The sequence below is a fragment of the Furipterus horrens genome, unplaced genomic scaffold (genome assembly GCF_987537825.1).
Source record: "Furipterus horrens unplaced genomic scaffold, mFurHor1.1.pri manual_scaffold_6, whole genome shotgun sequence".
NCBI classification, from domain to species: domain Eukaryota; kingdom Metazoa; phylum Chordata; class Mammalia; order Chiroptera; family Furipteridae; genus Furipterus; species Furipterus horrens.
The window spans coordinates 27,677,165-27,689,639 of NW_028327176.1; the positions used below are offsets into that span (position 1 = coordinate 27,677,165).

General features: G+C 36.2%; 1 protein-coding gene across 3 annotated transcripts in view; it reads left to right on the forward strand.

The window, feature by feature from the left end:
• Window positions 1-12,475, forward strand: part of DYNC2LI1 (dynein cytoplasmic 2 light intermediate chain 1) — a 40,483-nt gene that overhangs the window by 11,241 nt on the left and 16,767 nt on the right. For 2 of the 3 annotated variants that reach the window (XM_090281221.1, XM_090281223.1), the window contains exons 6-10: window positions 6,273-6,459; window positions 7,359-7,427; window positions 8,032-8,109; window positions 11,221-11,297; window positions 11,890-11,960. In XM_090281221.1, the coding sequence (XP_090137347.1) occupies window positions 6,273-6,459; window positions 7,359-7,427; window positions 8,032-8,109; window positions 11,221-11,297; window positions 11,890-11,960 (482 nt within the window). The remainder of the gene's footprint in view (window positions 1-6,272; window positions 6,460-7,358; window positions 7,428-8,031; window positions 8,110-11,220; window positions 11,298-11,889; window positions 11,961-12,475) is intronic. The other variant, XM_090281224.1, reaches the window with a different exon arrangement.

Sequence of the window (12,475 nt, forward strand, 5' to 3'; positions counted from 1 at the left end):
TGATAATTATTTATTCTATTTCAACCATTAAGATCCTGATTATAGGTAATGTTAGCTTTATTTGTCCAGTGATATTTTTTTCGTTTAAAGAGATACAATTTTAATGTATGCTCATATGGAAACCTTAGAAAAATACTGAAAGGTACAAAAGGAAGAGCACCCGTGATCCCATAAAAACTAACCACTGTAAACATGCCAAAATATTTATTTCAGTGTTTTTAGTGTTTGTAAACATACTTTGTACAGATTCAAGGTGTTTTATATACACGTTTAGATTCTGCCTTTTCGCTTACAACCACCATTTCTCTATGACATTATTTTTCAGAAACATGGAATTTTCCTGCTGTCTATTTTTTCATTTGTCCTCCATTAACAGAGAACATGAGTGAAACTGGGTGTTAGGGTAGCTCAGGGTGGTGTGGTTGAGGAGAGCTGGCCAGGATGAGGAGCAGCCCAAGGAGCCTGAGCTGCCGGTTAATGTGGCCTGAGGCTGCAAGGAGTTAGGTTCTTACCCAGGCTGTGAGCTGGCTCCAGTTCTGGCCCTGACTTGCCACATCACCTTGTTCCATTACCTCACGTGCCTCTTCTAGACTCAGCAGGATATGGGCCCGAAGGGCTTGTGCAAATTCTGATTTCTGTAGGAAGTCAAATATTTCCACCAGCTTCTTTAATTCCTGACTTTGTGAGTTCTCACTCTTCCTGTCCTTGGAGCTCTATGGCAGCTGGAGCGAGCTTTAACACATTAACTGCTGTGTGAGTTATATTTAACTCACCCTAGTTTTAAGCCTGGAGCCTTGTGAAATGTACACAACTCACACGTCACTTTACGTTGGGTGCCTCGTGGTGCACAGGCACCTCATGCTACCATGCTATAAACACACATACTACGCGAAGAGTGGCCTCAGCGATAAAACCCTGCAGATGGTTTGTGAAAATCTTACTTACTGATGGTGTTATTGTTAAATTAATACTGGCAATTTAAAAACATGGGTCAAATGAATAGAAGTTAATTTATTTATTTTCTATTTATTTTAACCTTTAAATTTCACTAAATCTGACATGTAAACAAAAACACTTCCTTTATGAACTGTTTCCAAGTTTTCCCATTACTTTTTCATCAACTCACAAAGAAATATTTGGTTTTCAATGTTTTTATTCTATTTTCATAATAAAACATTGTGGCTCCAGGGAAAACTTTTTTTTTTTTTTTCTAGTGTGGCAGTCAATGTGTTAAGGAAAGGAGAGGCCAAGTTTATGTACAGAGGAAAAGGGAGCCATAGGCCTGGGTCCAAAGCCGGTTGCTGGGTGGTTACAGAATTCATGAAAAACATTTCATTCCTCATGAATTTGCAAATCTCATAGTGTTTTGTGACTGAAATTAATTTGACACATAATTTTCTTGTGTTGGTCAAAAGCCCAGCAACTTGAGGAAATAATATTGCTAAATGCTGTTAGAATTGTTTATTTTTAAAATGACCCTTCATAAAATAATTATAGATACATTGAACATTTCCACAGACTTTAGATAAATTGTAACAGAGAATCTCTGGTGGTGTGATTCCCTGTTTTTAAGAGGTTGGGTTTTTTGTTTTGTTTCAACTTTGTATTGCTATCATTTGCTATGAAGGTAAAAGTAATGCAAGTAGTTCCAATGCAATGGAAAACAATTGAACAGTTCATTCCTCTTTTGCTTAAAACAAAGTTATTTTTCATTCGGAAAAATAATAAATTTTATATATATTTCACCACAATAAAAGATGTTAAACCCTAGTTATTGCTTTTTAAATATTAGCTATACTAAATCCCTGAAAATAAGATTAGTTTTCTTACTATTAAAATATATATTATACTGTTGCAGTTAAGCAAAACTGTTTATGAGCTTATTAAAATGACATAAATATGATTGGCTAGACAATTTTGTGTCACAGTAATTTCACAGAAAAGCTTGATAATGTCTAAAACATTACTTTTTGATTTTAGACCTGTAGTATAGAACTTAGTTACTGTTTTGCTTGAATTACACAAAATAGCTTGTTTGCTCAAATTAAGCAAAATAATTGACTGTACTATAAAGTAAATAACATATTGAGCTGGGCAAATGTAGGTTTACAGTTGAGAACACACAAAACACAGTTTACTCTTGTATTATTATTTATTGATTATTGTATTATTTACCTCTGCTGCCTTGCGGCATACCTCTTCAGGGGAAAGGCTAAGGGAGTAAACCCCGACAGAAAATCCGGAGCCGGAGTCTCTAAGGCGGTTTGACGTTGTAGTCAACACCGGCAACTCCTGCGGCGCACCTGAAGCCAAGCTGTATTGACTCCGTCTTTCCCTTGGACCCTTCAGCTGCGAAGAGGGGGGGGGTCTGCTGCATGGGCAACAGCAGACCCTCCATATCACCCTGCCCAGGCTCTGTAGCTTCAGCTTCACTGGAGAGGACACTCCAGCGTCATCGCAAGATGTCGATTCAACACGGGAGGAGACAGATACCGTGTCACTCCCGAGTTGGACTGCACAACCATTCTCGGTGGTGCAGATAGACTCTTAAGAAGCTACACCATCGTCTCTCGAGACGGACAGCTGCCGATTGTATTATTTATTATTGTTAATCTACTTTTGCACACCAATGTATTATAATTCCTTGACATATCTGCTAGCAGAATGTTTGCCCTGTTGATCAAAGCTATACAGTATTGGGACTTCCGGCCAAGATAAAGGTGTAGAAAGATACGCTGTGTCTCCCTACACAACTAAGAAGGAATACAACTACCTCAAAACTAGAAACAACCAGAAGTTCCAGAAAATCAAGCTGCATAGAAGTTGAACAAACAAAGATAGAAAGAAGAAATACTTATCCAGACAGGTAGGAGGGGCGGAGCCGGGGCGGAGAGGACTCGGTGTGGTGGCGGCAGCAGTGGCAATAGCGGCAGGCTGGTGGAAAGCGCAGTCACACATTTTAAAAAGTCAGGAGGGACACCTGGGGAGCATTCTCAGCTGCTCACCAGACACACAGCTCACGGTCCCAGCACCAGAGAAAATCAAGCCTCATTGCTTCTGACTGTGCAGACCAATGGGGGTTGGGGCGGAGGCAGAAACTGCTGGTCTCTCAGCAGAGTCTGCTTGTTTAAAGGGCCCCCATGGTCCTAGAACATCCATAGACCCACCCAATCTGGGAACAACAGCCAGCGCAACAGCTAGAGGGGTGCCAGTCCCATATGGAAGTGGGAGAAGTGCCTGGAAAAGGGGCAAGTGCTGGGCAAGCGGTATTGTTCCCTCTCAGACCCCTCCCCCGCATACAGCACCACAACGTGGTGAAACAGGTCGCCCTTGGAATGTAACAGGAGTTACAGCTCTGCCTGGGACATGGAGGCAAACAAACACAGGAGCCTGTCAGAATGAGGAGACAGTGAAGTATGGCCCAAAAGGGGGCATGGATCAAGGTTCCAGTGGGAAAACTAAGCGATGAGGAGATAGCCAACCTAACAGATGCGGAGATAGACAATCTAACATGCAGAATTCAAAACACTGGTGATAAAGATGCACACAGGCTTGACAGATATGCTTGAATATGGCAAACGCATAAGAGAAGAAGTGAGGGCTATACTAAGTGAAACGAAGGAAAATCCACATGAAACCAATGGTGAAGGGAAGGAAACCAGGCTTCAAATCAATGATTTGGAACATAAGGAAGAAAAAAACAGTCTACCAGGGCAGAGTGAGGAGACAGGAGTTGGAAAAAATGAGGAGAGGCTTGGGAACATGCCAACATCCGAATCATAGGGGTGCAAGAAGAAGAGGAAGAACAATAAATTGGGAACTTACGTGAAGAAATAATGGAGGAAAACTTTCCAAATTTTGCAAAGGGAATGGACATACAAGTTCAGGAAGCATGGAGAGTCCCGGGCGAGCTGGATCCAGAGGGGACCACACCAAGACACATCATGATTAAAATGGCAAAGATGAAAGATAAAGAGAGAATCCTAAAAGCAGCAAGAGAGAAGCGGAGAGTTACCTACAAGGGGGTGCCTCTAAGACTATCAGCTGATTTCTCAAAGGACACCTTGCAGGCAAGAGGGGACTGGCAAGAAGTACTCAATGTGATGGGAGGCAAGGGCCTACAGCCAAGATTGCTCTATCCAGCAAGGCTATCATTTGGAATGGAAGGGCAGATGAAGTGCTTCCCAGACAAGGTAAAGCTAAAAGAGTTCATCATCACCAAGCCATTATTATATGAAATGTTAAAGGGGCTTACTTAAGAGAAAGAATATCAAAACTATGAACACTGAAATGACAACAAACTCACAACTATTAGGAACTGAATCTAAAATATAAAAACAAAATCCAACTAAGCAAACCAGAATGGGAACAGAATCATAGATATGGGTATGATTTGGAGGGTTGTCAGATGGGAGGGGAGAGGGGGAGAAATAGGGAAATGATGCGGGGACTAAGAAGCATAATCGTTTGGTACAAGATAGACAGGGGGAAGTTCAGAATAATATAGGAAATGGTGAAGTCAAAGAACTTATATGCATGACCCATGGACATGAACTAAAGGGGGTGGGATTGCTGGAGGGAAGGCAAGTACTGGACAGAGGGGAGCAAAGGGGGAAAAAAATGGAACTACTATAACAACATAATCAATAAAATATACTTAAAAATAAAAAATAAAAAAAGCTATACTGGCCCATGATTACAGCTGTCCATATTTATTATGACTATTTTCTGAGATACTTGTAGATTTATTTTTGTTTTTTATTGTGATAAAAATATCATAGCATAAAATTTACCATTTTAGCCATTTTAAGTGTGCAATTCAGTAGCATTAAGAACGTTCACATTATTATACAGTCATCATACTGTCCATCTCTGGAGCTTTTTCAACTTCCAAACTGAAACTGTGTCCCCATTAAACAAGAGTGGCCTATTTCCCCTTCCCTCAGCCCCTGGCAACCACCATTCTGCTTTCTTTATCTATGAATTTGACTACTTTAGGTATCTCATATAAATGAACTCATACAATACTTGTCCTTTTGAGTCTGGCATATTTCACTTAGCATAATGTCTTCAAGATTCATTTGTATTGTAGTATGTCAGAATGTCCTTCCTTTATGAGGCTGAATAATATTTTCATTGTATCTATATGTCACATTTTGTTTATACATTCATCCAATGATGGACATTGGGGTGGTTTTCACCTTTTGGCTATTGTGTATAGTGCTGCTTTGAGCATTGGTGTACATATCTATCTGTTTGCATCTTGGATTTCAGTATACCCAGAAGTAGAATATCTGGGTCATATGGTAATTCTATGTTTAAATTTTTGAGGAACCACCATACTGTTTTCCACAGTGGCTGCACCATTTTATATTCGGGTTCCAATTTCTCTTTATCCTCACCAACACTTGTTATTTTCTGGTGTTTAGTTTTAGTTTTAGTTTTTGTTTGTTTAATTATAGCTATTTTAATGTGTGTGAAGTGGTATTTCATTGTGGTTTTGATTTGCATTTTCCTAATGATTAATGTTAGGCATCTTTTCTTATGTTTATAGCTATCTATATATCTTCTTCGGATCAATGTCCATTTGAGTCCTTTGCACATTTTTAAATTGGGCTCGTTGTTTGTGGTTTCTAAGTTTAGATTTATGTCTGATGTGGAACATGAGTACACGTGTGTGTGGTGGTTAGGGGTGTGCTTTCTCAGAGGCAGCGTCCTGTAGCAGAGACATGTGGCTTTGAGTCTAAAAACCAGCTCTACTATTTCCTAGTTATATGAATCCATACCTCAGACTTCTAATCCCTAAAATGGATATGATGACAAATTTTTGAAAGAGTTGTTGTGAAGATTAAATAAGCTAAACAATCTCTTAGCAAGGTCCATCGGTAAATCTGTTTTCTTTTCCTTTACCTGATTGGGTTGCTGTTATTATTTTAGTTTCCCTTCTTTGGACCACTTAGTAAAATTGGATCCACACATGGTGTCATGTGCTTACAGATTATCTGAACGAAATTATTATTAATTCAAACAAAAATGTCAGTGCCACTATTGGTTGTAACATGTAAATATCATTAGAAAAAAAGTACTCAAATACATAAGGCTATAACTTTGGTGTTGTGTTTTTGTTTTTGTTTTGTTTTGTCTAGAAAATTGCTCTGTGTTTTTCTTTCATAAGCCATAGTGTATATCTTCGATAATAACTTTCAGTATAGTAGGTTTTCAAACTGGTAATTATTTTGAGTTTTTATTGAAAGATTTTTTTTTTTTTTTAGGACATTTTCTATTGTTCTTGTTTTGGATCTCTCAAAACCTAATGACCTTTGGCCCACCATGGAAAATCTGTTGCAAGCCACAAAAAGCCATGTAGATAAAATGATAATGAAACTGGGAAAGACAGATTCTGAAGCAGCTTCTGAAATGAGACAGAAGATATGGAGTAACATGCAGAAGGACCATCCAGTGAGTTGCTGTTGAAATTATTCTTGGAGTCCTTAGCCCATACATAGTTAAAGATAACATCACAACAACTTCTTTCATTTTTATGCATGACTTGAGATTCATTTAATGTAGATGAACCTGCTCACTGGAAAATTATAGCAATTCAATAAAACCTCAGTAAGAGCAAAACAAGGGAAAAGATTTCTTATGTCTTCTTAAATGTCTTCTGTGATTGTTATGGCATATTTCACCAGTCAAAAGAAATACTTTAAAGTAGCAGTTTGATATTGATTTTCTAAAATGAAGATTTAAAAAACCAGACTGTACAAATGTCACCTGACAAAAAACTAAATGAAGCTAAAAATTGAGCAAGGGTTAGAGTTTAAGTAACCTTCAACATTGTTCTAAATTTTACATTCACTGAGTGTCACATAGTCAGTACTTTTGTCATCTGACAGGTAATTAAATTATAAAGTTACAATGGTGATAACACAAGCTCTCTAAATATAATCACGAATATCATTTTCTAGAAGGCTAAGAACAGTATTTTATTTTGCCCAGAGTTTATATGAATGCATTTTACATAGGTAATATTGGGACAAAATAATAGTTTATGGATCCTATGAATGCAGTATAAATGCTATTGCAACAGTTAACACAAAATAGTTTTTTTTTTTTTTTTTAAAAGGAAGATGACATCATATAAGAAAAGGGCAGAACACAAAAATGAAGAAGTATTTTAGGAATTTAGAGAATTGCTGTTTCTAGTTTTATACTTGAGAATTACAGCTTATTAAGTGAAAGTTAAGTATTGGAATAGCCTCTATGTCAAGCAAACACAGTCAACATCTATGAAGACACTTAAAATGGTTTATTTTTGGAATAATTCTAATAAGTCAATGTAATATATTTACTAACAGGATCGTGAATTAATTGACCCATTTCCAATACCTCTGGTCATAATTGGAAGTAAATATGATATTTTTCAGGTAAGCTCTTCCACTTCAAGTTGAGTTTGTTATACATGTCTGTGCTGTGGGAGAGGAACAAAAGTAATAATAAAATAAGAAAGTATCTCTCAGAGGAAGAGGTCAAAGAGTCATACATCTTAAAGATTTTAGAAAAGAGGATATAGTTGGGAAATAAAATAGTCAAAGAACAATAAATACAGTGGAATGGGGATAAGGTAGAAGATTTAGAAACAAATCTTGAACCCAGTCACTAAGGGATAGGACTTACTTCCCAACTTTTAAATTGAGGAAAGTAGAAAATTGGTTTTTTCTTATCTTTGCTTGTCAGAGAATCCTTAGGGTATTATTCCCCACTATAGAATGTGTGCTGATTTCTAAATTCTGTTGAGCTAAATATTTAGACAAGGGGAGATCTGGCAGTTGTAGCTCTAGAAGGCTGCAGCTATTTTTCAACTCCTTAGAAACAAATATCAAGGTAATGGAATCCTACTTTTGCAGGCGTGTTAAAAAAATAAAAACAACTAGGAAATAATGTATTTTTGCATTTAATAATTTACATCTTCATGCTACAGATATTTAGTTCTCTCAACTTGTTTTCCATTTTAATAACATATTTCTTCAGGATTTTGACTCTGAGAAGAGAAAGGTGATATGCAAGACACTCCGATTTGTCGCACATTATTATGGAGCATCATTAATGGTTTGTGCACTTGCTGTCCTTTGGGCCTGAATGTATGGTACCAGATTTGGAAAGATTAAGAACTTCATGCACAGTTATAAATACTAATGCTTTTACTAATGTATATCATTCCCTCCTTTTTTTCCCCCCATTCCCAAAAAACCCTCATTACAGAGTGTTTTATAATATATCTACAGAACACACTGCTAGGTGGCCTGCCATTTCGTTGGTGCAAAAGTTCTAAATTACTTATATCTATAAACCCCATTCTTAGATAAATTGGTTATTTATTTATGTATGTATGTATGTATGTATGTATGTATTTATATTTCCCCTTAGGAATTAAAATCTGTATTCTCTTAAAAGAAAAGGTGGGGGGAACTTTTAGCAATGTGTTCCTTTTTAAACTTTAAGAAAATGCTCTTTGTTGCAGAGGTTTAAAACATGGACAGGGGTGTCATGCTGCCTGGGTGTAAATCTCAGGGAAACCATTTACTAGATAAGTGATCTTGGACAAGTCACTTAATCTCACTTAGGCCTCAGTCTCCTCCATTGCAAGATGGACAAAAACAGTACCTTCTTCTTAGGGTTGTGAAGATTAAAAGAGGGAGTAATGTGAAATCCTTAGCACGGGGCCTGAAACAAAGTATTGCCCAATAAATGTTGGTTATTATAGTTACTGTTATCATTATCTTTCACAGCAGGACCAAATTTGCTGGATATTCTTTAATGCAATAAAAAATAAAAGCATTTTTTATTTAAAAAAAAAAAAAGACTTTTATCTTTCCTGATTTGGATGGTCCCTTCTTCTTTCTTAATCAAAGTGCTCACAGGAATGTGGAGACAACATGGTCTAACCCCTGGCCTTCATGACTAGTATGTTATGACTAAAAGTAATAAATGCAATCTATATTTAAAATTTTTATACTTTTTAGAATACCCCAAATAAGTTTCATTATGTGTTTTCTTTAAAATCATCACCTTTTATGCTTGTGTTGCATTTGCTTACATATTAGGTTGACAGAGTACTTTGGAAATATTCCCCTTTACTATTTTGAACAGATATAGAGAATTTATAGTGAATAGCTCACCTAGGGTACAAAAGCAAAGACCATGTATCTTGTAGTTTCTTATTTTTGCCACAGATATGGACCCATATTTAGTTCCGGTTAGAGCAGAGGGAAATCCCTATCACTCTCTGAGAACAGACTACTTTTGATGATCTCTCAGGACCTGGTCTGATCTCATGGGTACAAATTCAGATGAAGTCAGGTCACCCGGGCCACAGCAGGCCTGGGATTGAACATGGCCCAGAACACCCTAGAGGACCAGGAACACGGGGAAGGATTTGAGAAAGGCTTCTTCTCAGCTTTCTCTAAGCCCAAGGGATCCAAGGTTGGGTTTAGAGGAGCCCTTCTGGATCACAAGGGGAACCAGAAAATTTTCTAGCTTCCCAAACCAAGAAGGGAATAGCCAACGTTATCAGCCCCATCTTTCAATTTCACTTCCACTCTTATGCTACACCCTGTGCAAGGGAGAGATGAGGTACTGCTTTACAACATTCAATGATACCCAGTTTTTTTCAACACTATAGTTGATACTTCATAATTCAGTCAAGAATACCGATTCAAATAGTATGAGCAAAATAATAAGTTAATAAAAGCAAAAATAGGAAAGCATTAATAAGTAGGACCAGATTCAGTAGAGAGCCACCAGGATGGTAGGGGACTTAAAATTATTATATATGAAGAGCAGTATAAAATTATATTCTATCATCTAGAATGTGATAATGCTCTTTAGGTATTTGAAGGAATATTCTACAGAAAAGCGGTTAAATATGTGTGTTGCTCTCTTAGAGTCAAGAACAAGGGATCAATAGAAAGAGTTTAGCTCAAAATAAGAAATAATTTACTAATACTACAATTATCTGAAAATGGAATGGGTTGCGTTAAGAAATGAGTTCCTAGGCATTTAGCTGATCCAAGCAGAAGCTCTACAGCTGTGTGTGGAGGGTGTTTCCAAGGCAGATCGGTGTGGAGGGGGAGCTAGAAAACTTCTCACGTCCTCCCAGCCTATAGTCCTATGAAATACATTTGTAATGAGGTTTTTCCCTCTCTACATAAGGAATGTAATAATTATTAGTATCATAACAATAATGAAGACAATATTCTTTTTAAAATTCAATTAAAATTTTATATATTTTTTAAAAATGTCTCAATAGAAGCATTAAAATTGTTTCAATTTTAAAAAAAATAAATGTATCCAATCTTACATACTCACATGAGTATTCTCCATTGAATTCTTTTCCTGGGAGCCTGTTCTTAATCCAGAATGAATCCTACCCTGAAAATTCATCTCTGCCTCATGAGAACATTTCATTTTGGTTCAAGATTGTTTTTCCCACTTTCATACATCTTAGTCATTATGATTTGGCTTAGTAACTTTTCATATTTTCAAAAATCAAATTTAGTCTTAAAAGATTTCTAGGGTAACTATATGTCCTGGTTGTCACCTGATATCTCAGCTTGATTATCAATAGTACCCACTCCCTTTCATTCTCTAAAATGTTCTGGTTATGTCACCCTAGTCACAGGCCACCACTGAGAATGTGCAGTAGCTTCTTCTGCAAGCTCCAAAGGCAATGCAGATGAAAAGTTTAAAAATTGTTTTAGTGAGTATCTGTATTATTAGACTAATCTGTAGCTCCCATATTAAGAACTTTGAAGGCAGTAATATGTCTTTGGATGGAAAAGTTATTCATGATGTGTACTTCCTATTTTTTAACCACCAGATTGCATTTTGGCAATGATTATGACCCATATACAGGAGTAACTAAAAACAATTAATGCATAAACACAAGCTCCTTCAATGTTGTGCACTCATGGAATTTGAAGAGTGAGTTAAAATAAATTAATCCAGAGTTCTTTCTTTTCCTTTATTCAGGGTTTTTTTGTTTGTTTGTTTGTTTTTGTCTACTCAAATGTAAGTATTTGTTGGGAAAATAAATAGTAATTCTCTCTGAAATCTCTACTTATTTAAAGCCGTATTTGCGTTACCTGGTTCTGTGATTATGGAAGCAGAATATATAACTTATTTGACTGAGTTTTTTGTTTTGTTTTGTTTTGTTTTCAGTTTACCAGTAAATCAGAAGGTCTATTATTAAAAATACGTGGAGTTATCAACCAGTTGGCATTTGGCATTGGCAAAAGGTACTGTTAAAATGTATTTTTATATTTTTTTATTGTATTATCTTTTGGCCAATATTGTCTCATCTGATTATTGTTCTCACCGGTCTTTTGTTTCTTGACCATGTAAGTGCTTCAGATATCTGTTCTTTGAGAGGTGATTTTATATTCTCTTCTGCTGCTTATATTCTTTAAATATTTTTCAGATTGACAACTAAAATGTTATAGAATAGTTTGACACCTAAATAAGATGATACTATTGTACTTCTTTCCCTGACTCCTGTTACTTCTTATCCCTCATTTTAGTAGCCTTCCCTCTTCCTTTCTTAATTGATTAAAATCAATAATTTTAATATGTAATTTTCTTAATCTTGCTACTTTTATTAGTTTTGATTTAAGGCAATTTGAGTCTGTTACTTTTTTTCTTCTGTAAAACCTTTATTAATGCTATACTTTAATTTTTGAAATCACTGACATGAATATTCTTTCATTCGTTTGGGGCAATGCTCCCACCAGTGGCTAGATATAAAACTTTGCTCTGGTATTTACAGTAGAATGTGGCAGGATATTTGATTGCTAAACTAAATTAGATTCTTTTTTCTTCTTATCCATGTAGCAAATCAATATGTGTCGATCAGAATAAACCACTATTTGTCACAGCAGGATTGGATTCTTTAAGTCATATAGGTTGGTGAACTTATTAAGTTTGTTCAGTCTTTTCTTAATTGCTTATTGATTTTGTCCTACTGCATGCTCGCTTCATCTCCAACATACCACCATTTCTAGTTTTATTACTGTTGCTGTTATTTCTCATTTATTTGCCTATGTACACAGTGTTGCTGCAATAGTACATCACGTTGACATATTTATGATGGAAGGATGTTGCCATGTGAGAGACTGATTTCTGATTTCTTTTCCACTAAAAAAATTGCATGTAGTTCCTTTCTTTCACTGATTTCCAGGTACTTTTAAATTTTAGATTCTTGGATATAAAAGAAAACCAGGAGCGTAGAGTGGTCAGGAAATTCAAAGCTATACGTATATTATGGGCAATGATGAAAAATAGAGATTCAAATGATAGACTTAACCAAAAGAAACACAGTGTACTAATTAGGTATCCCTTAATTTTACAGCATGAAAATAGCTGGCCTCATCTAATGGGTGTATTTCCTAAACCTATAGATATCTAGGCTCCTGAAGCA